The following is a 27322-nucleotide window of genomic DNA, read 5'->3' as shown; positions in this document are numbered from 1 at the left end:
AGAGATTGCATCATCTGTGGATCTGTTGGGGCGGTATGCAAATTGGAGTGGGTCTAGGGTTTCTGGAATAATGGTGTTGATGTGAGCCATGACCAGCCTTTCAAAGCACTTCATGGCTACAGACGTCAGTGCTACGGGTCGGTAGTCATTTAGGCAGGTTATCTTAGAGTCCTTGGGCACGGGGACTATGGTGGTCTGCTTGAAACATGTTGGTATTACAGACTCAGTCAGGGACATGTTGAAAATGTCAGTGAAGACACTTGCCAGTTGGTCAGCACATGCTCGGAGTACACGTCCTGGTAATCCGTCTGGCCCTGCAGCCTTGTGAATGTTGACCTGCTTAAAAGTCTTACTCACATCGGCTACGGAGAGCGTGATCACATAGTCATCCGGAACAGCTGGTGCTCTCATGCATGCTTCAGTGTTGCTTGCCTCGAAGCGAGCATAGAAGTGGTTTAGCTCGTCTGGTAGGCTTGTGTCACTGGGCAAGCAACACTTGCCCAGTGTCTGTGGTTATTTCCCCCTTTCTGATTCAGTCCGTGGTTATTTCCCCCTTTCTGATTCAGTCTGTGGTTAATTCCCCCTTTCTGATTCAGTCTGTGGCTATTTTCCTCTTTCTGATTCACACTCCTGTGTTCAGGATATGATCAACTGCGTGGGAGGTCTACCTGTCCTCTTCCCCATCCTGGAGCAACTGACCCTGCTGACCCCTGAGAACCACACCGCTGCCGACCCCACGGGATCAGAGTTCATCAGCCCCACGCCTGACGCGGCCACTTCCCCTGGGGACGGGGACTGGGTCATCCTACCCTCCAACAGGGCCTCAGGTGAGTCCCCAGATCATGTGACTCAGGTGAGTCCCATAACACATCATGTTTAGCTTTAGGTGGTTTTACAAGCATTACAGTTATTGAACTGAACTGACTTTAAGTGTGTGTTTGTGTGTCTATCTCTGTCTCTGTGTGTGTGTTTCAGAGGCGCGTCTGGAGAAGAACCTGGTTGCCACCTTCCTGCTGGTGCTGAAGCACTTCCTGCAGCGCCATCCTATCAACCAGGAGAGCCTGCTGCACTCCCATGGAGTAGCCACCCTGGGGGGACTGATGCAGAAGGTTTAGACACTCTGTTAACGCTTTCTCTGTCTGTCTGTCTCGCTCTCCCTCTAGCTCTTTCGTTCTCTGGCTCTTTCGTTCCCTCTGTCTCCTCGCTCTCCTCTTTCTCTCTCTCTCTCTCTCTCTCTCTGCGCTCTGTCTCTCGCTCGCTCTCTATCTGTCATTCTCTCTCTTGCTAATGATCTGTGTGTGTTTCTGTCTGTGTAGCTGCCAGCCAGTCTGGTGGATGTGAGTGTCTTGGTGTCTGCTCAGCTCCTGGTGGAGCAGGTGACCTATGAAAAGAACCAACCGTTGCTGCAGCAGCTCCACACACACCTTCTGTTCAACTTCAGCATCTGGAACCTGGGAGACTTCCCCCTGCGCATCGGTGAGCTCCTGGGACTGTGTGTGTGGGGGTCTGTGTGTGGGGGTCTGTGTGTGGGGGTCTGTGTGTGGAGGTCTGTGTGTGGAGGTCTGTGTGTGGGGGGTGTTTCACTTGTGTGTGTGAGTTGATATGAGTGTGTGTGAGATTGGTTGTAAATCCAGGAACGTTTCACCATGCCGTCTATTTTTGGTAACTAACTGTCTGCTGCTCTTGTTAGTGTTTTGTATGTGGTGTGTGCAGGGTCAAAGAGTAACTCATTACGTTTGATCATTTACATGTAATCTGATTACCTATTTTAAATCATTGTTTTTCTGTAATCCGTTATGTTTCCAGCTAAAATATTGTCATCGGATTACAGATACCTTTGAAAAAACTAGATTACCTCTTGGATTACTTTAAATTCATAAAGGATGTTTGTTAAAAAACATTGACACCTTTCTGTTTTCTCGATGACATTCAATTCAGCATTGAAAAAAGGCGCAAGTTGACCTGAGCAAGTCATAGACCACTATGATGACACACCACATGCGTCAAGTCATAGACCACTATGATGACACACCACATGCGTCAAGTCATAGACCACTATGATGACACACCACATGCGTCAAGTCATAGACCACTATGATGACACACCACATGCGTCAAGTCATAGACCACTATGATGACACACCATATGCGTCAAGTCATAGACCACTATGATGACACACCACATGCGTTTGATGGACCCTTTTTGTTTTTTTCTAATGCTACGTTCACGTGCTGGTCGGAACTCTGAAGTTTTCGACTTGCTAACTGGTTGAACACGGCACATGTTATAACTACAACCAGTTAGCAAGTCGGACATTTCAGAGTGTCCTAGTTCCGACGGGAACGCGTTATTAATGCCTCTTTTAATGGGGAAGTAATCCAAAAGTAACTGACAGTAATCAGATTAAGTTAGTTTGGGTAAACCAAAAGTTATGTTACTGATTACATTTTTGGACAGGTAACTAGTAACTGACAGATTACATTTAGAAAGTAACCTACACAACCCTGTGTGTGTTAAAGCGTGTGTGACTCTTGTCAATCTTGTTTCTCGTGGTGATGAAGGTCACATCCAGTACATGTCCACTGTCATCAAAGACAACAGGAAGCAGTTCCGGAAGAAATACGGAGTTCAATTCCTACTCGACACCATTCGCCTTTACTATGGGTGGGACTCCATCTCCCAGAATGCTCAGCTTCTGGTTTTTACTCATGATTCATAATTTTCCTACTCTAGCGCTATCTGTTACATGAGATATATATTGTATTTTAATGACTGTTCAAGTTCTACAGTCAAGTTTCAACTTGATTTGTCATAAAATAACATGTTAAATATATGGGTTTTTTAATACATTATTTGAACTCTTATCAGTAGGAGTGCCAGCAGGGAGGGAGATATTAGTGAAGACGACAATCGGACCATCCGGGCGTCGCTCTGCGGCCTCCTGAAGTATTACATCAGCAAGGGTATGACCCAGGAGGAGATGCACAGCATTCTGGGATACATCGCCGCCATCGGAGACGAGGAACAGGTGAGGGATGGAGGGAGGAACGGACAGATGACGGTCCGTGGCTTGTGTCTGAATCTTTGGCTCTGTTCCAATATCAACACTAATGAAGCCATGTATCGTATCATGGATTAGCATGGATAAAGCAGATCTCCTGTAGTCAGAGGACTCCACTCCCATCTGAGTCCCGTTGAAGAGAAGAGGGTTAATAGATTATGAAGGACTGAATGTGGAAGACCAACGAATGCAATTCAATCTCTCTCACTTAATGACCCTCTCTGAATAAACCCAAGTTGTCTTCAATATCCATGTACTGGAATATCACTTAGGAATCCTATGAGGACCATTGCTGTGGTGCCGATGAGGGAGCAGCTGGCAGCTCTGGGCCTGGCACAGTGGCAAGGGGTGTGTGTTTCCAGCCTGCGGCTACACTAAGGATAGCCCTGGTCCCCGGCCTGCTTTCCCAGCAGTAAGAGCTGGTTCCCTAGACCTCTGGAAGAAAGCTTTCCCCCTAATAGCCTTCGACTGGCTGCTCTGTTTAACTGACTGAGGCAGACCTCTCTGTCTCTCTCAATCTCTCTCTCAATCTCTCTCAAGGCCCATCCTTCCATCCACACAGGATGTATACGCCGGGCATTCATTGATTATCTGTTTCCTGTGTGTGTGTGACCTCTCCTTCCTTTTCTCCAGCTCTTTTTCCCACTTGTCTTTGCCTCTATACGGTATCCGCTTACATAGGTTTCAATACGTGGCCTGTGACATCATGGCCTGTGACATCATGGCCTGTGACATCATGGCCTGGTCACTGCGGTGTCAAGTGTTCTCCCTCCACCATTTTGTCTTCTCTCCCATCCTACCCGTTTATTAGGCTGTTCAGTCCCTGAAACCACACTAGTCATTTACTTGCGGTCTCCACTTAACTCGATCCTAGTCTGTGGGTGTGTGTGTGCGCTGTGTCTTGGTGGAGTTGCTAACCAAATGTGTGTGACTCTGTGTGCCCCTCTAGCTGTGTGGAGTGATAGAGTTGCTACTAACCCTGCTCCAGACCAGTGCTGCCAGGGACCAGCTTTTCCTGCTGCTGTTTGAGCCGGGGGCGGCCGACTCCTGCTACGCCTTACTGCTCAACACCAAACACTCAGACCGCCTCCGAGAGCTCGTCTTCAAGGTGAGGGACCTCATCTCACACACACGCAATACATGGGTATTCAAGGGTCTTGTGGTTTAGAGCGATGGGGCTTCAGAATTTGTCTGTGTTGGACATGGAGAATTTAATGGCCTGGAAATTTTCAAAAAATAAATTATTTCACTTTGAAGCTGTGGAGTAGGTTCGGTTGTGCAGATCAGTGAATACTTTCACTAGGCACTATATAAGACCCTTCTCTTTCGGACATTGAATGCTGCTAATGTAACTTCATTTAATTGTCTTTGCCGTGTGTGTGTGTGTCCAGATGTTTGACCGCATGCTGCACTGCGACCGTGTCTATGAGAAGAACAAGCAGAGGCTGAAGCTGAGGGAGGTGGGATACTCCGGTCTCACCCTACTCTTCTCTGACCTCCACGTCACCCCCTCCCTCGTCAAGAGCCTGCTCAACCAGGTGCTCCACACAGGTGTGTTACGGTATCCCTCACACCCTGTCAGTGTCTACCATACCATTATTAAAATAGGTTTCTGGGGACTAGATCAATCGATGGTTGGAGACGGCTCCTTCAACAGCCAATCCTCAACGTCATTTTTCAATTCAATTCCATTCAATAAATAGTTATTGTGTCTGAAGGGCAATTCGTTTGCAACATAACAAATACATACAAAAGGCATAGGACTCCATGCAACCAAAAAAAAGACTATACAAATGTGTTTGGTGATTTTTCTATCTACAGTAACGCAGGTGAAGTGGTTATTCATTTAATTGACCAATAAAAACGAATTAGACCTTTGAAGATGTGGTGTTCAGCCCTTGCGTAGTTTCGATTGGCCGGCTCCTGGCTCGACCCCCTTCACTCCATGGGAGTGTGACTTAGTGGCCAATCAATGAAGCGTTTAGGACAAATTGATTGGCTTGGGGCTCAGGGATGAGGCTGAAGTTGGAGGGAGTGCAGACTGCAGAGAACAGCTTCCTCTCCATAAATGAATAAATAAATGAATGAATGGCTGGAGAGAGAGTCAGGTCCGTTCTGTAGGGTCAAAGGGCAGAGAAGGAAATCAATATGTTTCTATTATTTCTCCAGTGTGCTTCAGGTTAATGTTTTACCCATTCAGTTATATGGACAGATAAATCAGGGTTATGTTCAGTTGGGTGGAAATGTTTTGAAACAGAGTGAAACAGTGAGGTACTTCCTGAACACACATTCCTGCCTTCCATTGCAAAATGTTTTAGACGGTGTGCCCTGCTGAACATGACCCAGTACTATGGCATGGCCCAACTTGTCACAGAGATGCATTCAATGTGTTTTTCTACTAAATTATATGGGTATGGCTCATCATGTTGACCTTTGACCCCCCACCCCCCTAGATCATGTGGTGAGCTACAAGGACCTGATGTCCCTGGTTCAGCTGACTCACCGGGCCGGGCCCAGCATACGCCTGCTCGTGTGCAATAGGGTGAGGGAACACACACACACACACACACACACACACACACACACACACACACACAGAGAGAGAGAGGAAACACACTAACTGATTAATAAGACACACATACAGGTATAAGCCTGTCCTCAGGTTAGAAACAGACATCCTCCTACATACCAGATTTTGATATCCATAATAATTCATTCACAACATCAACCATGCATGAAATCTTTGAAATGACGGTATTATACAACGTTTTACATTTTAGTCATTTAGCGGACGCTCTTATCCAGAGCGACTTAGTTAGTGAGTGCATACAGTTAGTGAGTGCATACAGTTAGTGAGTGCATACAAGCGAAGCTTGTTCTAAAAAACTGTATGTGGCTTTGATCTTCCTAAAGCTCTATTCTCTCCCTCTATACATCCTCCTCTCTCTCCTCCTACCTCTCCTCCTCCTCCCTCTCTCTCTCCTCCTCCTCCCTCGCTCTCTCCCTCCTCCCTGTCTCTCCTTCCCTCCTCCCTCTCCCTCCCGCTTTCTCTTTCCTTCCTCCTCCCTCTCTCTCTCCTCCTCCTCCCTCTCCTTCCCTCCTCCCTGTCTCTCCTCATCCTCCTCCCTCCCTCTCTCCTTCCCTCCTCCCTCTCTCCTTCCCTCCTCCCTCTCTCTCTCTCCCTCCTCCCTCTCTCTCCTTCCCTCCTCCCTCTCCCTCCCTCTCTCTCTCCTCCTCCTCCCTCGCTCTCTCCCTCCTCCCTCGCTCTCTCCCTCCTCCCTCTCCCTCCCTCTTTCTCTCTCCCTCCTCCTCCCTCTCTCCTCCTCCTCCCTCTCTCTCCTTCCCTCCTCCCTCTCTCTCCTTCCCTCCTCATTCTCCTCCCTCTCTCTCATTCCCCCTCCTCCTCCCTCCCTCTCTCCTTCCCTCCTCCCTCTCTCCTTCCCTCCTCCCTATCTCCTTCCCTCCTCCCTCTCTCCTTCCCTCCCTCTCTCTCTCCCTCCCTCTCTCCTTCCCTCCTCCCTCTCTCCTTCCCTCCTCCCTCTCTCCTTCCCTCCTCCCTCTCTCCTTCCCTCCCTCTCTCTCTCCCTCCTCCTCCCTCCCTCTCTCCTTCCCTCCTCCCTCTCTCTCCTTCCCTCCTCCCTCTCTCTCCTTCCCTCCTCCTCCCTCTCTCTCTCTTCTTCCCTCCCTGCATCCCTCCTTTGTTCTCCATCCCCCCCAAAACAATATTGAATCGATGATGATGTAAATAAATAGAAACATAAAGTAGGCGTAATACTAATAATACTAATTGAATAGTAACCAGTAACAGGTCAGTAATGTTGAATGAGCAGTAATGAATACACCGGTATTCACTGCTCTCTCTCCCTCCTCCCTCCAATAATGAATACACCGGTAGCAATATCACTGCTCTCTCTCCCTCCTCCCTCCAATAATGAATACACAGGTAATAATATCACTGCTCTCTCTCCCTCCTCCCTCCAATAATGAATACACCGGTAGCAATATCACTGCTCTCTCTCCCTCCTCCCTCCAATAATGAATACACAGGTAATAATATCACTGCTCTCTCTCCCTCCTCCCTCCAATAATGAATACACAGGTAATAATATCACTGCTCTCTCTCCCTCCTCCCTCCAATAATGAATACACAGGTAATAATATCACTGCTCTCTCTCCCTCCTCCCTCCAATAATGAATACACAGGTAATAATATCACTGCTCTCTCTCCCTCCTCCCTCCAATAATGAATACACAGGTAATAATATCACTGCTCTCTCTCCCTCCTCCCTCCAATAATGAATACACAGGTAATAATATCACTGCTCTCTCTCCCTCCTCCCTCCAATAATGAATACACAGGTAATAATATCACTGCTCTCTCTCCCTCCTCCCTCCAATAATGAATACACAGGTAATATTATCACTGCTCTCTCTCCCTCCTCCCTCCAATAATGAATACACAGGTAATAATATCACTGCTCTCTCTCCCTCCTCCCTCCAATAATGAATACACAGGTAATAATATCACTGCTCTCTCTCCCTCCTCCCTCCAATAATGAATAGACAGGTAATAATATCACTGCTCTCTCTCCCTCCTCCCTCCAATAATGAATACACAGGTAATAATATCACTGCTCTCTGTCCCTCTAGCTGTACCAGCTCCTCCAGTCCCAACAGGATGCGGCGCGGGAGATCTCCAGGCAGCTGTGCTGGCAGGAGACCCTGATGAGGCTGTTCCTGCGCTCCCCCTGCGAGGGCGGCACGGGGCGGGGCGACGACGCCAGCACCTGCAGCCTGGACCTCAACCTCAGCCGGGGCAGTGGCAGTCGCCTAGAACTGCCCCTGGAGAGGAGGGGCCGAGCAGGCAGCGGCGGAAGACTGGTGGATGAAGACCGCCTCAGCATCAGCTCCAGAAGATCAGTGGATAGTCTTGAAAACGGGGATCTACTCTCACTTCTGGACACGCCCGTTAGTCAGATTGGGGAGGGCCAGTTGCTCAAGCCCTGGGCCTCTGGGGTTTCTGGGGGATGGAAAGCAGGGGGTTTGAGTTTGGACCTGTCCCACGTGAGTGCCTACGAGGGCGGGGAGAGCGGCAACCAGACGCCGGGGAGCGTGGCCAGCACGCCATCGCCGCTGGACACGTCGGCCAAGGCCTTCCCAGACGCCTCATCGGCGTCCCTCACCGAGGACCGCTTCCTGTTCAGCGATAACATGTCGCTGGGGGAGTCGTTCAGCTGCATCGAGGTGAGACGCCGGCCGGCTGCATCTCAATAGTCTATAGTGGCTTCCTCTCCTCCTCAGTCTAGCTAGCCAGTCACAATGGGTCCATCTCAATAGTCTGAAGTGGTTTCCTCTAGGTAGGTGGTTTCCTGAAGACCCTAGGAACAGTCTGGCCAGTCACAGAGGGTCTATCTCAATCGTCTGAAGCGGTTTCCTCTAGGTAGGTGGAAGCTAATTCCTGGTAGGGATCCAGATCCACCCTATTGGTTTCACCTGTACCTTTTTTTCCATTAGTGAAGAGTAAAGGAGTGGAGGAGAGGAAGCCAATTAAGACTATTGACATACACCCACTGTGGTGCCAGAGTGTTCTTATGGCCCTCAGGTCCTCTGATCCCCCAGCAGACTTTGAATGAAATGTCGATATAAAATGTCACAGCCCCATTAGGGAGCTCCCTCTCATCTATAGATGGGGAGAATCTCAATTTCATTTCCTTGACTCCTTGCATCCTCTCTCCTCGTCTCCTTCTCAAATCCCATTGGATGAGAAAGTCAGAGGTCCCTCTGTTTTGGATGGGTTTTGAGAAGGAGGCGAGGAGAGAGGATGCGAGGAGTCAAGGAAATGCAATTGAGATTCTCCCATGGACTGACGTCAGTAGGGCCAGACATGGGGGGGGTCAAACCACACCATGGAGGCCTCTGTGTTTCTCTCTATCTGTACCTGGATGTGACTCTCACTGACTCCCTCCTCTCTGTCTCCCCCTAGCGGACGGAGGAGGAGCTGTCTCGCATGCTGCTGGAGATCGTGCTGTGCGTGATGTGGCGCGGCGTGGAGGGCTCGGACGATGCTGCCTGGCTGGAGCGGGGGCAGGTGTTCTCAGCCCTCACCAAGCTGGGCACTACCAACGAGCTGCTGCTGCCTGTTGACCACATCAAGCTCAGGTGGACACAGTGGCATTTCTTGGATTGCCTGCATGGTGACATGACTGTAGTAAGGAGTAGGAACCAGCCTGCATGGTGACATGACTGTAGTAAGGAGTGGGAACCAGCCTGCATGGTGACATGACTGTAGTAAGGAGTGGGAACCAGCCTGCATGGTGACATGACTGTAGTTGATCAATGTGCAATATGTTTAGTGTTCTTTCGCGTCAGTCTTGAAGAGGTGGTTTGGTTCTCGGGTCCTCATTCACATTTTGTTTGACATGTCTCTCTCTCTCTCTCTCTCTCTCTCTCTCTCTCTCTCTCTCTCTCTCTCTCTCTCTCTCTCTCTGTCTCTCTCTCTCTTCTCCTTCTTCTTTCTATCCTCCCTCATTCTACTTTCCTCCCCTTTCCCTCCCTCCATCCCCCTCTCCTCCCCTCCCTCTTCCCCCGTCACCCCAGTCTGATGGAGAGGATGCTGGAGTGGGCCGTGACTGACAACCGGGAGGCCACGGCAGCCATGTTGCCCCAGCACACAGAGAACGCCGTGCGGCTGCTCCACGTGGTGCAGGACTTCCTGCAGGCCGAGGGCCTGGTCAACCCCACCCTGTGGACAGAGAAGGTTATTAGTGGTAGTAGCAGGATCATTTTAAACCTATTTAATTGAATAACACCATCCAGGTATTTAATTGAAATGTATTTTAGGTGCTGGAGGAGACGGTGACTCTGATGGACAGTCTAATGGTGTGGTACTCATCAGGGACCCAGTGGCTGCAGCTGTCCCAGGTGGGCCTGAGGCTTCTGCTGGGCTTTATGGCCCAGGAAGACCCCCAGGTGAGAAGCTGTCCAGTGTCGCATACCTCAACTTCATAATAATTATAATCTATGCGATTTAGCAGACGCTTTTTATCCAAAGCGACTTAGTCACGCTTGCACACGTAAACTTTCACTCTCTAAACCAGTTGTACTCAAACCTTTTCAGTTTAGGCCCCCTTGAGGGTCACCTGCCTCACCCCAATTCTCATTTAAGGCACCATATCGCCAGCTGTCCCATGGTAATGAACGTGTCGGGAGTCGGGACGAGACAGACAGGCAGGCAGCGTTTCTCAGCCAGTTGAAATCATGAATCAGCTGGTGTCATTTTTATGGATTTATACAAAGAAATTAAGAAAAGGTCAAACGAAACGAAGTGCAGCTAGTTTGCAGTCTTTCCAGCTTCAGTTTGAAGTGATTGTGTTAGCTGTGTTGTTGGCTAGCTCCTCTGAACAACACTGTCCTGACGAGAGAGCACATTTTCTATGCCAGGCGAAATCGCGCCTCATTAGCTCATTGTTATGGATGTATCCAAATAAATGTCACTAGAAAACAGCTTGTGCAAATGAACTGTTGTTATTCTGGCTGCACTGTTTGACGTGACTGTAAATTAGCTGTAGTTGGTTAGCTAGCCAGCAAGGGATAAGAACGTTGCCAGCCAGTATGGCAATAGAACAAAAAGACCGAACGACCAGCCAGTTTGGGTAGCAACCCTAGATTTGTGTCGGGACTAAATCTTGCGGAAGGATGAAATACTGTGATTAAATTAATCAAAAGAAAGTTTTTAATGAAAATATGTCCATTATTTGAATATGTTGGTAAACCCGTTGTATAAAAGTGATAATGCCCTCGAAGCCGGTGTTTGGAGGATATATTGGCACAGTTTGCTGGACCTCGACTTTGTCTCTGGCCTAACAACACCAGTGCCAATATATCCTCCAAACACCGGCTTCTCAGGCATTATCACTTCAAAGAACCATCAGGTGTCCTGTCATCTTATTCAGAATGCTTGTCTTCCTTTTTACCAGGTGTGTGCCTTGGCCACAGCCAAGCTGAACGGCATCCTGCAGACCAAGAGTGTGGAGACTCAGGACGAGGCGTGTTACCTGCTGGGCAAGGTGGAGGGCATCCTGAGACGCTCTGTAGGGGGGCAGACAGAGGAGACCTATATGTGCCTGGTGCCCCTGCTCCGCACGCTGCTCTCCAAGGTGCGCACACACACACACACACACACACGAAGACATGCATGATGAACAATCACAATGAAGTAGTAGAATCCGTATCAAACATTCCAAAGAGGCTTGCTGACTGTTTTCTTAAATAACGGTAAATACACCTTGGCACATAGACAAAACACACCAAGGGTCGGTGTCTAGGACAGAGAGTTACACTAGTCCTGGACTTAAGAGCTATTTCAATGAACAAAACCAAAATGCTTTGTATTATTAGAATGTCTTGTAATATCTGGTGGGGACTGCAGGTGAACAAGCTGCTGTACATGGAGCTGCACCTGCCCCAGCTGCCTGACACCAACGGCAGCCCCTCCTTCTTCGAGGACTTCCAGCTCTACTGCAACTCCCCCGAGTGGAGGGTCTACCTCGACAAATACGTGAGGGACTTGCCCAATGCCTTACTAAGTCATCGCTAATCATTGCATTCCAACTCTTGAAGAGCAGAAAGAAATGTGTTGAGAAATTGAAGATCAACCTTAAAGATGAGAAAAAAACGAGATCGTTTCTGAGAAATCTGTCAAAACCTCCAGTGCCGAAGGGAGCGAGTTTGAGATGAAGAAATAATGACTTTTGCTTCCCCCATTTAATTGGTTCTCTCTGTCCTCAGATCATCCCCTATATGAAGCAGTATGAGATTGAGACGTTTAGCCAGGGTCACGAGACCATGGCTCTGTTCTGGAAGGAGTGCTACGAAAGCTTCATGGTCAACCTGCACAAGAGAGAGAGGGAGCGGGGGGAGAGCAAGATACGCTTCCAGGTGACACACACACACACACACACACACACACAGATACACAGACAGACAGACAGACAGACAGACACACAAACAAACACAAACAAACACACACAGACAGACAGGCACACACACGCAGACAGGCACATAGACCGACAGACAGACAGACAGACAGACAGACAGACAGACAGACAGACAGACAGACAGACAGACAGACAGACAGACAGACAGACAGACACACACAGGAGTAAGATCCACTTTCTAGTGAGCTACGTATAATAATGCTGTAACATGGAAATGTAACGTCAGGCCTCAGTAACACAAAGCATATTGCCTTGTGGTGTGCTACACACCCGAACACTGACTCCCCTTTCCTTACCCCGCCGTCCCTCAGGAGCAGTTTGTGGAGCCCTTCTCTCGGCGCGGGAGGCAGGAGAACCTGCGCTACAACAGCATGCTGAAGCAGCTTCACAGCCAGCGCACAGCGCCGCCCTCAGGCAGTGGAGAGCAGCGCGGCGTGGCCTGGTGTGCGAGCGAGGGCCCTGGGCAGACAGGTAACGGCCAGACACGTGATATTTAGTATAATGTATACACTATTATATAGAATAAATGTTTATGTAATATGTCTAATAATAATCGAATATATGTTTATGTATATGTAATTACTTCAGCACCACGGCAAACACATGATCAGCCAAAGAACTGTTGTCCACTGTCCTCTAGTCAATCAATCCATTCAATCAATCAATCAATCAATCCAGTTTATTTTATAAAGCATTTTTTTTACATCAGCATTTGCAACAAACTGCTTTACAGATACCCAGTCTAAAATCCCAAAGAGCAAGTAATGCAGAGGCAGAAGGATGGTAGCTAGGAAAAACTCCCTAGAAGACAAACTCCCCAGAAGATTTTCTGGGTATCTCTCTTATGTTCAGTTTGTTCTTCAGTTCATGAAACTTGGTTGAAGTTCTCCTGTCTGTTGTTTTCTCAGGCAGCAGAGTGAGATGCACTGGCGAGTGTCCAGCGCAGAGAACTACTCCCGCATGAGACTCAAACTGGTGCGCAGCTACAACTATGACGACCACCGCCAGGCCAGCGCTCTCAGGGACAACCTGGGTAAGAGAGGCAGCTTCTCTGGTTCCCCTAACAAGGCATCGCTGGAGTCTGAATAAACCACCATGTTGCTGCAGACACTGACCCTTCTCGCCTTCCTCCTCCTCTTCTTCCTCTTCTTCATCCTCCCCCTCCTCCTCTTCCTCTTCTTCATCCTCCTCTAACTCTTCCTCCTCCTCTAACTCTTCCCCTTCTTCCTCCTCCTCTAACTCTTCCTCCGCCTCTTGTTCCTCCTCTTCTTCCTCCTCCTCTAACTCTTCCTCTTCTTCCTCCTCCTCTAACTCTTCCTCCGCCTCTTGTTCCTCCTCTGCTTCCCCCTCCTCTAACTCTTCTTCTTCCTCCTCTTCCTCCTCCTCTCCCTCGTCCCCCAGGTGTCCAGCAGCAGAGGATGACAGCTGAGTCCTTACTGCTGGAGGCAGTCAAGCAGGTGAAGGTCAGCGACCTGGAGGATGACATCCTGGAGCTGCCTGAAGACGACCCTGCAGCGACCAACAACACGTCAGTACACTCTCAACATTGGCTACAATTGTTCTGTATTGTGTTTTGTGTCTGCTGTAGACTGTTGGGTGGCTTTGACTGCAAAAGTGAATGGACATGTTCACCTGTCTGTCTGTTTCTCTCTCTCTCTCTCCAGGGGTGAGGTGGAGGAGGCAGGCCAGAAGGAGAAGCTGGTTCTGTGGGAGGACTGTGAGCTGGTCACCCAGGTGGATGTCAGCCCTGGACGTCTGGAGCTCACCACCCAGCACATCTACTTCTATGACAGCAGCACCGAGAAGGAGGAGGGTGAGGAGGGAAGAGGGAGAGGAAGATAGGAGGGACGTGGGAGTTAGAGGAAGAGTTGTCATTAGTAAGAAAGAGAGTGAAAGGAAGGCTGCAGATGGGTGAGCGAGTGGAGCAGGAGTTGATAAACCAGAGGTTATAGATGGGTTATGACTAGGCATGTACAATAGATACATACTACACTGTTAAATGCTCTCATTGTGTTGTCTTAGACATAGGAGTGCAGCTGCTCCCACATGCAATACACCTCACATATTAATACATCATGTAATGACCAAGGGTTATGATTAGGGCCTGGAGTTTTCCTATGGTCAGGTCCCTAGTTAGGTCAAACTCCTGGCCCTATGTATAATACATAACCAACCCCCTTTGTCCTTCTCTGTCCTCCTGTCCCCCGCCCGCCCATCCGTCTCTGTCCCCGTCCGTCTGTCCCCCCTCCCGTCTCTGTCTCCTCCTGTCCATCAATCTGTCCCCCCTCCACTCCTGTCCCTCTGTCCGTCCCTCTGTCTGTCCTTCCAGGTGTTGGTCAGGACTTTAAGTGGCCTCTATCTCAGATCCGGGAGATCCACCTGCGCAGGTACAACCTCCGCCGCTCTGCCCTGGAGATCTTCCTCATAGACCAGACCAACTACTTCCTCAACTTTAAGAAAGAGGTAAGGCCTGTTCTGGGATCTGTTTTTTATATGGATTGAGAACGGTGTACCCCCATCCATTTCACTACTTGCTCTATTCCAGAACTAGCAGATTCAAGTCATCAAGGGCTAGTCCTGGAATAGCTAAAATCAGTAGATGGGGGGTGTTTGAGGAGAGGTTTGGGAAACAGTTATGTAGAATAAATGACTAAATAGGCCTGGAGTACTGGGGTGTGTTGAGTACGGTGAAACGTTAAGAGCGTTGCAGATGGAAATGGGACAAATAGAACCTGTACTACTCCCTATTCTACATGACAGACAATCATATCTGTTCTACATAATATAGTTCGATCTGACCATTCTGAAAGGTTTCACACTTTTGAACAGAACCCTCATGTTGGAATCTTCCGTGTGGTTTGATTGACAGGTGCGGAACAAGGTGTACAGCAGGATGCTGCTGCTGCGCTCCCTCAGCCTGTACGGTACACGCTCACCGCAGGAGCTGCTCAAGGCCTCCGGACTCACACAGGTCAGAGGTCAAAAGTTCACCTGGGAGATCAGGGTTGTGTTCAGTAGAGAGAAAGTGGTTTGAAACGGAGTGAAACAGGGTGATACTCCCTGAACCGGTCTAATGAGAACATTATTATTATTATTATTATTATAAATTTTTTTGCTAAACATTTTGTTACGTTGTGCCCTACTGAGCATGACCCATGTTAAGTAGTCAAGTGTTGACAGGTTTTGTTAAACCCCTCTCTCTCTTGTCTTTGGTAGAAATGGGTGAACCGAGAGATGACCAACTTTGACTACCTGATCCAGCTGAACACCATCGCGGGCCGAACCTATAACGACCTGTCTCAGTACCCAGTGGTACGTTCCGTTAACACGGACCCTATGGGGGAAGATGTGGAATATACCATCTTGGTGCTCTGTTAAGGGGTGTTGATAATTTAGTTAATTGTGTGTGTGTGTATCCAGTTTCCCTGGATCCTGTCGGACTACACATCAGAGGAGCTGGACCTGACAGACCCACGGGTGTTCCGGGACCTGTCCAAGCCAGTGGCCGTACTCAATGAGCGGAACGCCAAGGCTGTCCGGGAGAAGTACGTTCTCTCAAAACTTCTCTCACTGAGCCACTGCTGCTTCTACATACCTGCATTACGTGACATGTTCCAGGGTGGCAGTGTGTTCATTACTTCTCTTCACTGCACAAGTGTCCTCGTCCATAGAATTAGACTTACAACGTCCCCGTTGAGGAAATGTCTCTTTTGAGGGCGATAATTGTATTCTATTCTAGTAAATATAGTAAGTAATTGTAATGTTAAGTCCACGTCTCCCTGTCTGTAGGTATGAGAGTTTTGAGGACCCCACGGGGACCATCGACCGGTTCCACTATGGTACCCACTACTCCAACGCAGCAGGAGTCATGCACTATCTCATCCGCGTGGAACCCTTCACGTCCCTCCACATCGCATTACAGAGTGGACGGTAAGCAATGGGTTTTGGTAAAGGGGTAATCAGACTAGAAAACTCAGGCCAGAAGTTAACAGCATTGAAGTCCTGAGGGTTATCAGGGCTGGGGTTGTACCAGTCAAATTGCTGTGGTCTGAGCAGCTTTGTCCGTTCTAGTCATTCTAGTTCTGTGATTACACATGTATTCCAACTGACAATCAAATGTATCTATGCTCTTGTCTGGAGAGGTGCTATTGTACTGATGTCAGTCAGGCCAGAAGTCTTTCCCTCACCGAGCTCTAGCCTTACTAGATCCACAGTTTGTCTTGGTCAGGTCACATGGTCAGCAAAACCATCCTGTCTTTAGTACTATGGCATAATTGAAGACCATTGGCTGTTGGTGTTCCTCCCTCGGTCCAGGTTTGACTGTGCGGACCGTCAGTTCCACTCCATCCCAGCTTTGTGGCAGACCCTCATGGACAACCCCAACGACGTCAAGGAGCTCATCCCAGAGTTCTTCTACTTCCCAGAGTTCCTGGAGAATCAGAACGGTGAGATGAGTTCTGTGTCTGTAGAGAATCACAGACGCACTGGCTATGTTGATTGACTGTCCATACTAGCACGCCACATGCTGTGGTGTTCACACAGTCCATCAGAGAACATCTGGATTCATCTCTACTGGACCGGTTCAGATTTTGTCAGTTGCGTTCAGATTGTTGAACACTGGAACCTGTTCAAATCGGACGAAATCTAAAACTGACCCAATTACACCATGAATCGTAAAAACTGAGAATCTCATTTTAAAACTGGATTTTGTCCATTTTATTTTTATCCATTCACACTGCCAGACTGATGGAATCCACCTTCCCTCCACTGTCCTCTGTTCATCTCCTCCTCTCTCCTTCCCTCTAGCCTTTGATCTGGGGCGCCTGCAGATCTCCAAGGAGAGGGTGAATGACGTCATCCTGCCTAAATGGGCCAAGTCTCCAGAGGACTTCATTTATAAGCACAGGAAAGCCCTGGTGAGCCTCCTTTTCTCATGGACAGTCACCATTACCATACTGCTTTAAACCCAAGGGGGAAAAACCTCTCTTAACTCAATAGGATCACCCACATTCCTTTACAATGAGGTGCAGGAGAAATGCATTCCACAGAGTAGTATTTAGTGATTAATTGGTGTGGGTGGTATATGTGTGTGTCTTTCTGTGTTTGTGTTTTATTGCTCATGTGTGTTGTGTAACAGGAGTCGGAGTACGTGTCGGCCCACCTGCAAGACTGGATTGATCTGATCTTCGGTTACAAACAGCGAGGCCCCGCGGCCGTGGAGGCACTCAATGTCTTCTACTACTGCACCTACGAAGGTACGGACGCTATCACTACACCCATAGACTCCCACTCATACAATAGCACTGATGCTAAAGAAACGCTAGACCTACAGTATATTACTATATTATGGCACTTTACTAAAGCGTTTGTCTCTGGTTTTGCTGTAGGGGCAGTGGACCTGGATGCCATCACTGATGAGAAGGAACGTAAAGCTGTAGAGGGGATGATCAGTAACTTTGGACAGACTCCCTGCCAGCTGCTCAAGGTACTGGAAAACACAGTCTTGACCTGACCAGGAAAAACCTCCAGGCCTTCCTCATGAGATGAGCCCTTTGGAACACTAATTGATGAACCGGTTAATTAGGAATAATTGGGAATGAGGTTTTAACGGGTTGTTTAGAACAGTGATTCTCATCTCCGGTCTTTGAGTACCTATTATTGTAACCCCAGACAAACACCTTATTAAACTAGTCAATAGCTTGATGATTAGTTTGGCCAGGGCTACAACAAAAATGAGTGCTAGTGGGGGTACTCAGGGATCTTAACTGAGAAACACTGGTTTAGAATAGGTGTTTTAGATGGAGGTCTATAAGTCAAATCAAATGTTATTTGTCATATACACGTGTTTAGCAGATGTTATTGCGGGTGTAGCGAAATGCTTGTGCTTCTAGCTCCGACAGTGCAGTAATATCTAACAAGTAATATCTAACAATTTCACAACATATACCCAATACACACAAATCTAAGTAAGGAATGGAATTAAGAATATATAAATATATGGACAAGCAATGACAGAGCGGCATGGACTAAGATACAGTAGAATATTATAGAATACAGTATATACATATGAGATGAGTAATGCAAGATATATAAACATTATTAAGTGACTAAGATACAGTAGAATAGTATAGAATACAGTATATACATATGAGATGAGTAATGCAAGATATGTAAACATTATTAAAGTTACAAGTGTTCCATTTCTTAAAGTGGCCAGTGATTTCTATAGTGATGGATTGTCTGTGTGTATAGGAGCCACACCCTGTACGTCTGTCTCTGGAGGACGTGGAGAAGAGGAAAGTTCGACTAGACGCCTCGCCCCTCAGCATCTTCGAGCACCTTACCGAACTCAAGTCCTTCTTTGTCGAGGTTCGATTTTACACACACACACACACCAAAGCATATGATCATGACCCTCTTTGTTGGTTATTGTAAAGCAATTTATAAAAACTGTTTATTAAAAAAAAAAGACTTCATATATAAATGTGATTGATTTTGTAGGGGATCAGTGACGACGTGCCTCTGGTGAAAGCCGTGGTCCCCAAGAACCAGTCCCACTCCTTCATCACCCAGGGCAGCCCAGACACTATGGTGACCCTGAGTCAGAACTGTCTGATGGGGACACACGGCTGGCTGCCTTACGACAAGAACATCTCCAACTACTTTACCTTCATCAAGGACCCCACCGTGGCCAACCCCAAGTGAGTCCCTCCCCAGTACCTCCCCCTTTCTACTTGAAACTGTGGTGCATTGTGGTCTGACTGGGAGACTGGAGCCCTGGTCGATTTCTTATAAAAATGTCCTTCCTACCTCAATTCCTTGAAGTAATCACTAATCTGAAAAAGTTTGATTTGTGACAGCAGTATGAAGGATACTCTGCCATGGCGTATCCAAGCACATACAGATCTGTGATTATCTCAAGAATGGGACGAAGGATTAATGCACTTTAAATGTTTTGGAACATAGCCTTGGAAGGCACTTGAGGCCAATACTTGGTCATAAAGTTATTCTGTGAGTTATGTATCCATGTCTCCTCTTCTCTCTGCTCCTCCCCCTCTCTCTAGGGCCCAGCGGGTCCTGGGCGGGCCCTTCTCTCCGGGCGTGGAGGTGACGGCAGGTCTGTTTGTGGTGTCACATGACGGGAAGCTCCTGTTCAGCGGTGGCCACTGGGACAACAGCCTGAGGGTCACCTCCCTGGTCAAAGGAAAGACTGTGGGACAGCACATCAGACACATGGGTACGGACGGATCTCACAAACACACGGACGTGCACACGCACATACATGCACTCAGACACACACACTGTCTGTTCATACAGTATAGTAACTACTTGGTCTCTCTCTCTCTCTCTCTCTCTCTCTCTCTCTCTCTCTCTCTCTCTCTCCTCCTCTCCCTCTACTCTCTCTCTCCTCCTCTCCCTCTCTCTCTCCTCTCCCTCACCTACTCTCTATTCTCTCTCTCTCCTACTCTGTCCTCTCCCTCTCTCTCTCTCTCTCTCTCTCTCTCTCTCTCTCTCTCCCTCTCTACTCTCTCTCTCCTCTCCCTCTCTCTCTCCTCTCCCTCACCTACTCTCTACTCTCTCTCTCTCCTACTCTGTCCTCTCCCTCTCTCCCCTCCCTCTCTCTCTCTCTCTCGCTCTCTCTCTCTCTCCCTCCCTCTATTCTCTCTCTGCAGACATAGTGACGTGCCTGTCGACAGACTACTGTGGGATCCACTTGATCTCCGGCTCCAGGGACACCACCTGTATGGTGTGGCAGGTGCTGCAGCAGGTGAGACCATGAAGCCTGGGGGTTTATTGGAATACACTACACTGACTAGAAAGCATTTGTACTGCATTGTTACTGTGGAAACGTTTGATGTTAGTACCCTCTGTTCAGTAGGCAGGAGAGGTTGTGAAACAGAGTGAAACAGATTGAAACAAATACAGATTTCCGTTTTTGGTTGCAAACCGTTTTGCTACAGTGTGCCCTACTGAACACTACCCAGGCATATGAGTGTGTGACTGAATTTTTTGTGTGTCCTACAGGGAGGCTGTCCAGTGGGGCTGTGTCCCAAGCCAGTACAGGTGCTGTATGGACACACTGACGAGGTGGTGAGCGTCAGCATCAGCACAGAGCTGGACATGGCTGTCTCTGGATCACGGGTAAGAGGCTGGATGGATGGATGGATGAAGAGGTTGGAGGGCTGGATGGATGGATGGATGAAGAGGTTGGAGGGTTGGATGGATGAAGAGGTTGGGTTGGATGGATGGATGAAGAGGTTGGGTTGGTTGGATGGATGGATGGATGAAGAGGTTGGGTTGGTTGGATGGATGGATGGATGAAGAGGTTGGGTTGGTTGGATGGATGGATGGATGGATTGATGAAGAGGTTGGGTTGGTTGGATGGATGGATGAAGAGGTTGGAGGGGTGGATGGATGGATGAAGAGGTTGGAGAGGTGGATGGATGGATGAAGAGGTTGGAGGGGTGGATGGATGGATGAAGAGGTTGGAGGGGTGGATGGATGGATGAAGAGGTTGGAGGGTTGGATGGATGGATGGATGAAGAGGTTGGAGGGTTGGATGGATGGATGGATGAAGAGGTTGGAGGGTTGGATGGATGGATGGATGAAGAGGTTGGAGGGGTGGATGGTTGGAGGAAGAGGTTGGAAGGGTGGATGGTTGGAGGAAGAGGTTAGAGGGGTGGACAAATTGATAAAGAGAAGTTTGAAGGGTTGGTGGATAGATGGATCTTGCTTTGCTGATTTTGTGTCTGTTTCTGTGCACTAGGACGGGACGGTGATCATCCACACGGTGCGTCGGGGCCAGTACATGCGGTGTCTGCGGCCTCCCTGTGAGAGCTCCCTGCCTGTCTCCATCCTGCACCTGGCTATCTCTTATGAGGGGTGTGTGGTGGTTCACACCTGTATAGAGGGCAAGGCCACGCTCAAGGTTGTCTTACAACTCACACATTGTCTTAATCGTTTATTTAGTTAATTTGTCATTGAAAATGTCACGATTGTCTTCTCTAAAATCTTCAAATGTGTTTTGGTGCAGGAGACACATTTCCATCTGGACTAATGATAAAGACCATCTATCTTATCTATCGTGTTTATTAGGTGGTTGTGTATTTAGTTACTTAGGCTGCGTTTAGACGGGCAGCCCAATTCTGATCTTTTATTCACTCGTTGGTCTTTTGACCAATTAGATCAGCTCTGAGAAAGATCTGATGTGATTGGTCAACGGACTAATTAGTGGAAAAAAGATCGGAATTGGGCTGCCTGTGTGAACGCAGCCATAGCGAGTTACGTAGTGAGTTAGCTACTTAGTGAGTTACTTAGTTAGCTACTTAGTGAGTTACTTAGTTAGTTACTTATTGAGTGAGTTACTTAGAGAATGAGTTACTTAGAGAATGAGTTACATATGGAGGTGGTTAGTTACTTATCGAGGTGGTTAGTTATCGAGTTGGTTAGTTACTTATTGAGCTGGTTAGTTAGTGAGTTTTAAGTTAGATACTTATTGAGTTAGTTACTTAGAGAATGAGTTACAAATTGAGTTGGTTAGTTACATATCGAGTTGGTTAGTTACATATCGAGTTGGTTAGTTACATATCGAGTTGGTTAGTTACAGATTGAGCTGGTTAGTTAGTTACTTAGGGAATTAGTTAGTTACTTAGTGAGTGAGTTAGTGAGTTACTTAGAGAATGAGTTGGTTAGTTACATATAGAGTTGGTTAGTTACTTATTGAGTTGGTTAGTGAGTTACTTAGTGAGTTTGTTAGTTGGTGTTACTTAGAGAATGAGTTATTTGCTTAGTGACTGACTTAGTAGTTTGTGAGTTGGGATGTATGACGTACTGCACCATGATGCTTAGCAAAACGCTAGTTAACCACTAGTTGTCCTAGATGGTATATTATGACTAGGTCCTGGTGAATGATTGTCTATGATCCTGTCTCTGCAGGATAAGAACGGCCTGCACCTGTACTCTGTCAATGGGAAGCACCTGTGTACAGAGGGCCTGAAGGAGCAGGTGACAGACATGTGTGTGTCCGGGGATTACCTGGTTATCGGCAGCGAGCAGGGCTTCCTCTCCATACGAGACCTGTACAGGTAACCTTGTTTCCTGTGTTTGTCTGTCTGTGTGCACGACTGCACGCATGCATATACAGGGTTTTTTCTGGATGAAAAAGGGGCTTAGGTGGTGGGCGTGGCAATGGGCCCGGCTGCACTGCTGATTTTTAGATACTTTTTTAAGCTAATTACTTTATATCTGGTTTTAGTCGTTTATGTTTTCCCAAAAACACACGTAGGCAGCCCTCCCGAGGATCTTAGTGGTAGAAAAATCCCTGATAAATGTATCTGTCTAACCCAACCCTTCTCTCGGTCTTCCCCGTCTCTCCCCCGGGCAGCCTGTCCCTGTGCGCCGCCCCCATGGCCATGCGCGTGCCCGTGCGCTGCGTGTCCGTCACCAAGGAGCAGAGCCACGTGCTGGCGGGCCTGCAGGACGGCAAGCTGATCATTGTGGGCGTGGGCAAGCCGGCCGAGGTAAAGAGCTCATTCAGAAATTACATCGCCCAGAGCCTGGAGGGCTCACCCCTCATGGCAATGCCACTGCTCGCCCCGCTGAGGGTGCGCTCGCCAGCCCGACGGCTGAGCCTCCGGGACAAGTTCATGTTTAACCCCCAGGGCCCTAACCCCTGACCCCCTGAGCAGAACACCCCCTGCCCCCACCCCCTCAATTAAATTCAAATATGTATTTTTATTTACCTCAGAGGGAACTTCATGAACTCACCCTAGAAACTACCACCTCATACCCTTCTCTCTCTGTTTTGGTGCCAAGAATTAGTCCTAAATGACCTGCCCTTCCTTAGCCACATTCACCTTGGTTGTGTTCATTAGGCACCAACGGAAGAAAACTGACTGAAACAGCAGAGGGGCTACCTGGACTTTTTCCCATTTTCTGTTGTAAGACTTGTAGACATTTTAAAGAATGTTCCGTTGCGTGCCCTAATGAACATGATGCCCCAGAGTGAGCAGGCCCTGGCCCATTCTCGCCCTGCAGGGATTGGTGACCACACACACAGTCAGTATTACTTGAGACATTCCATAAGCCCCCTCTGAATGAATACAACACAATAGGACTGTGATATGAAATATTACTGTGATGTGAAAACACGGTCTTCTGTTTCCCTCATTCTAACCGAGATTTGACTTATTTTTGGGCCTTGGGATGGTGTTGTCCCATATTGTTTACCGGAAGTGTGGTGACTATTGTTTGACTGATTTAATATGTATTTGTGACAAATGCTGTGAATTGCCTTGGATGAACACCTCTGCAAATTCAAGCCATATGAACGATATTAATAATAAGCTATGATATAATAAGATGCACTAGGCTATCATTTATTCCCCCCTGCTCCTCAAGTGAAAATGGTTTAACCCTGATTGTCTTTCTGCTCCTCAAGTGAAAATGGTTTAAACCTGATTTCTTCCTCCCTACTGTTCTGAAGTAAGGTTAACTCTAGGGCTGTTATTATGAGATGTTATGGGATAGGGAGGGACACAGGGAATCACCCTCGAATCAAAGGATCATTTGATCCCCTCCCAGCTTCTCTCACCTTTCTTTTATACAAATCGACCCACCTCAAAGTGAATCAAGGCTTTGATTTTGAACGGACACTAAGTCATTCAAGCATTTCTGTACTAACCGATCACTCATAAATCATATCCTACTTTGTTTGTTTCTTTTTGTTACTTTTGACTTCACACTTTCCTCTCCTCCTCCTCCTCCGTCTCTCCTCCTCACTTCCTCCTCCTTTCCTCCACTCTTCTCAGATGCGTTCAGGCCAGATCACTCGTAAGCTGTGGGGCTCCAGCAAGCGCCTGACCCAGATCTCCTCGGGAGAGACAGAGTACCAACCAGCCTGCAACCAGAACTGACCTCACAACCACCCCTTCCACCACCCCTTCCACTACCACCACGCCCCCTCACCCTGCTGCCTGCCTGATTGGCCCGCCAGCCCTGCCAATCATCACATTCTACCCAATCAGATTGAACCACCCATTGTTTTGATTGACTGATGACTGTTTTGGGGGAATCTTACTCTCCTTTTCTGTTCCTCCCTCTGACTTGGGAAGGACAGACTGACCCACGAGCGGGTGGAAGACAGGTTGCATGTTTGTGTTTGTTTGTGTGTTTTAACTGTGTGTGAAGGTTGGGCGGATGTGTAGGACCATAGGGCAGGTCAGGACGGACCAACCGGCGCGGGCGTCGAGTTTCTGATCCAACTGTAGGTGCATGCATCCCCTCACACACACACCAAACTCCTACCTACCCCCTTATCCCACCCCAACCCATCCCCTTCAATGACACCCATGGCCATTACTCTTCATCTTCCTCCATCATCATCATCACTAGCACGGTCAGTTCCGTGGCTCCCACTACTACAGAGCCCCTCTATGCAGACACACACTACAGCAGTCTGAGATGACCTCTGACCCCTCCACCTCTCAGGCCCAAGGAAAGAAGGGGATCCCCAACATAGAAATATAATTACTCCAATGGGAACACTTCATATGGTTGACGGTCCACCCATCACATAACACTGACTTCAATGGGAATTTCTGTTCTAGTAATTATATTTCTCTGGTCACCAAGATTACCCACTTCTCTAAACCCTGAGCCCGAGACCACTGAGCGTGTGTGTATGTACGCTGTTTTTGTTTCTGTGTGTTATCTCTCGCTGGTTGTTTTCTCCAGTGGCCTTTGTTGACTTGGTTTTGCCTTCCAGTCTGACTAGGCTGTGACCGATGCCTCAGGGCTCCTATCCTATGCAGCGATATGCAGCAGTAAGGGGCTATGTTCAGTCACAATACAATGTTTTTGTTTAGTTTTTTGTGTTTGATGTTACTGATAATTTGTTTAGTTCTTTTACAGATGTGTTCAAGGTGTGTGGTTAGGTTAGGTTGTATTTTGCGTGGAATTTCTGGCCCACTCCTCGCTTAGTATAGAGGACGGGGCTCTAGGGTAGCTAACACTCGTACTAAGCCTAACACACACACTTGTTTGCTAATGTTCACATGCATAGACTCCTCCCTATTGGAGAAGCCTCTGATTGCGTTCCAGGTCACCTCTATTGCAGCCGTGCTACACTTCTCAGTAGATTTCTAAATCACATTCATGTGGTTCCTGAGATGTTGAACACTTCTCCAGGCGTTGTGAGATCTGATAATCGGCAATTAAGACGAACTGGAGCGCACCCAAAGTCTGCTAGTTTGACACTACAGAGGAAGAGAGAGGCCTAGTGTTGTAGAATCACTACCTACACCATACCGTGCCCATAGGACTCGCTACCCTCGAACACTACACTCTTACACACACTGCAAGCTTCTCACATAGCCCATCACTACACATGTGTTAGACCATGTGCTTTGGAGGGACGAACCATACTGAACCTGGTTTAGTGTGCAATGTTTAGCGCTAGATTCATCCTAGAATGTTTTTACGTTACTTGAATCAATGTTTATTTATGAATGAAAACTAGCTTCTTTTTTTTGTCGTAGGCTATTTAAATTCACACAACATTATTCGTATGTTTTTAAGTGATGCTTCAGTTGTTCAACAAAGATTTATGTGGCGAAAAACTCACAGTGGATTAATCCACCTTTCAGAACGGGAGGGGAGACTTTCTAAGGGCTTTTGAGATGTCAGTGTTACACCAATACAGTTCCTTCCTCTGCTCCGGTGACTGTACATTGGTACATTCCAGCCTCTTCTTGTCAAGGCTGAACTAAAAAAAAAAATCCAGTCTTCCTGGTTTTTCTGACAGGGACGACACGTTTGGGAGATGAGACTTATTCTGCTAAGGGATGGCCCAATCGGCTGTCTTCTTCTAACAGTCAGAATCACCTCAGTGTTCCTCCTCCTTCCATAATTGGCTCTTAGTTGGGAGCCATGTCACCATGATGTCACCCTTCTGTTTTCAGTTCCACTTACTGATGGATGTTATAGGATCTAGCCTGGTTAAACCAGACTGAATGCTGCCCTCACCATTGTTTCGTAGCACAATCAGTTTGGATCCCAGGCTAGTTAAGGTCCTCTGGAGTTCCATAAATGCAGTAATGTCACTAAACATGTGTCTGTGAACGAGGCCTAATGTGGCTTTTGAGATTTATTGTGTGTTTGTATGTCTGTGTGTTTGAGATTATGAATGATTCCCCCCCCCCCCCCCCATAGAATCCTTCTGGGTTTTATGCTCCTGTCAAATCAAAAGGACAGTTTGGTCCAGGGTAGGTCATCTGTTGCATAATGTGAGTGTGGATGTGTTCATGATGACAGTCATTGTTTTAAATGCCAAATTCCTTATTTCCTTGTTATATCATTATGGATGTTGATGAAGACACCATGGTGGAAACCACCATGTGAGGCATCATGTCATTTGCCTTCTTGATAATAATTAAATGATGATTCTGGTTATTATCTATCATGGATTTAGAATCATTCATTCTGATTCTATGGTGGTTATAGATTAGGGATCTGACTTCTATGTGCAGTGTGGTTGTTTTTTTCTTTGGTCTTCTCTTTGAAGTGTCTCCGCAATCTGTCCGGAGATTACAATCACAGACCAACATGTGCCCTTTTTTTTAACAAGAGGCAGTTTTCCTTATGTTTATTTTTAATTGTTTATGCTGATGTGTGTCGATAGCATACTCCTTTAATCAGTTTCCATTCTCATTGGGGTGTGTTAATTAATAATTTGTTCCGAAGGATGTATTTAATAAATTTTTATATTTTTGTCAATCTTAGTTTATCAGTCAGACAAGATCACCATCTTGTTTTAGGACTTTCTTCCAACCCCACCACTGAAACAAATGGAGTGCCTTTTTGTCCACATTGCACCATACAGTCAATTATCCGGTTAGGGTGCAGAATTCCTTGTTACCTCTCCCTCCTCCATGAAAACCCATGGATAGCAGCATTCCACAAACTTACCATCCATGGGAACCAAGACCTCTAAAGAAAGTTGACTAAAGATCTGCAATATATTGGTGTCTTACCTTAGCTGCTTGCTCTGTGACTGTCACCAAAATGGATGTGTGTGTATATCTGATTTATAAATAATGTACAGCATGATTTTTATTTTAGTGGATTTTAAATGTACTCTTTGCACTTTCCAGGTACTAAATTGTAACTTGATTGTTTTGAACGTCTCCCAGGTCCATTCTGTACAGACAAACTGCTTTGTATACACAAGTGGAAAGTAATCATTAAAGTCTTGTCAAAAATTAA

At 47.4% G+C, this 27322-nt stretch overlaps 1 protein-coding gene across 1 annotated transcript; it reads left to right on the top strand.

Moving 5' to 3' along the window:
* The first annotated feature begins 634 nt into the window (after window positions 1-634).
* On the top strand, window positions 635-27322 carry LOC311123749 (neurobeachin-like protein 1). Its single transcript, XM_084197986.1, is given in 38 exon segments — window positions 635-827; window positions 976-1109; window positions 1317-1476; window positions 2563-2665; window positions 2873-3029; window positions 4012-4170; window positions 4454-4613; window positions 5516-5604; window positions 7713-8306; window positions 9046-9221; window positions 9660-9819; window positions 9903-10031; window positions 11039-11218; window positions 11491-11619; window positions 11850-11999; window positions 12370-12453; window positions 12456-12529; window positions 12967-13091; window positions 13460-13586; window positions 13723-13871; window positions 14388-14521; window positions 14928-15029; window positions 15275-15370; window positions 15479-15603; window positions 15848-15988; window positions 16373-16503; window positions 16865-16974; window positions 17196-17313; window positions 17446-17543; window positions 18311-18427; window positions 18560-18759; window positions 19123-19295; window positions 19732-19826; window positions 20084-20200; window positions 20826-20987; window positions 21995-22143; window positions 22443-22578; window positions 23869-27322. Coding segments are annotated over 38 exon segments (5532 nt in total). The 5' UTR covers window positions 635-643; the 3' UTR covers window positions 23974-27322.

The sequence above is a fragment of the Coregonus lavaretus genome (genome assembly GCF_964263955.1).
Source record: "Coregonus lavaretus genome assembly, contig: HAP1_SCAFFOLD_1680, whole genome shotgun sequence".
Taxonomy (NCBI): domain Eukaryota; kingdom Metazoa; phylum Chordata; class Actinopteri; order Salmoniformes; family Salmonidae; genus Coregonus; species Coregonus lavaretus.
Note: the sequence above shows the minus strand (reverse complement) of the source record. Positions and strands in the feature narration are given on the sequence as shown.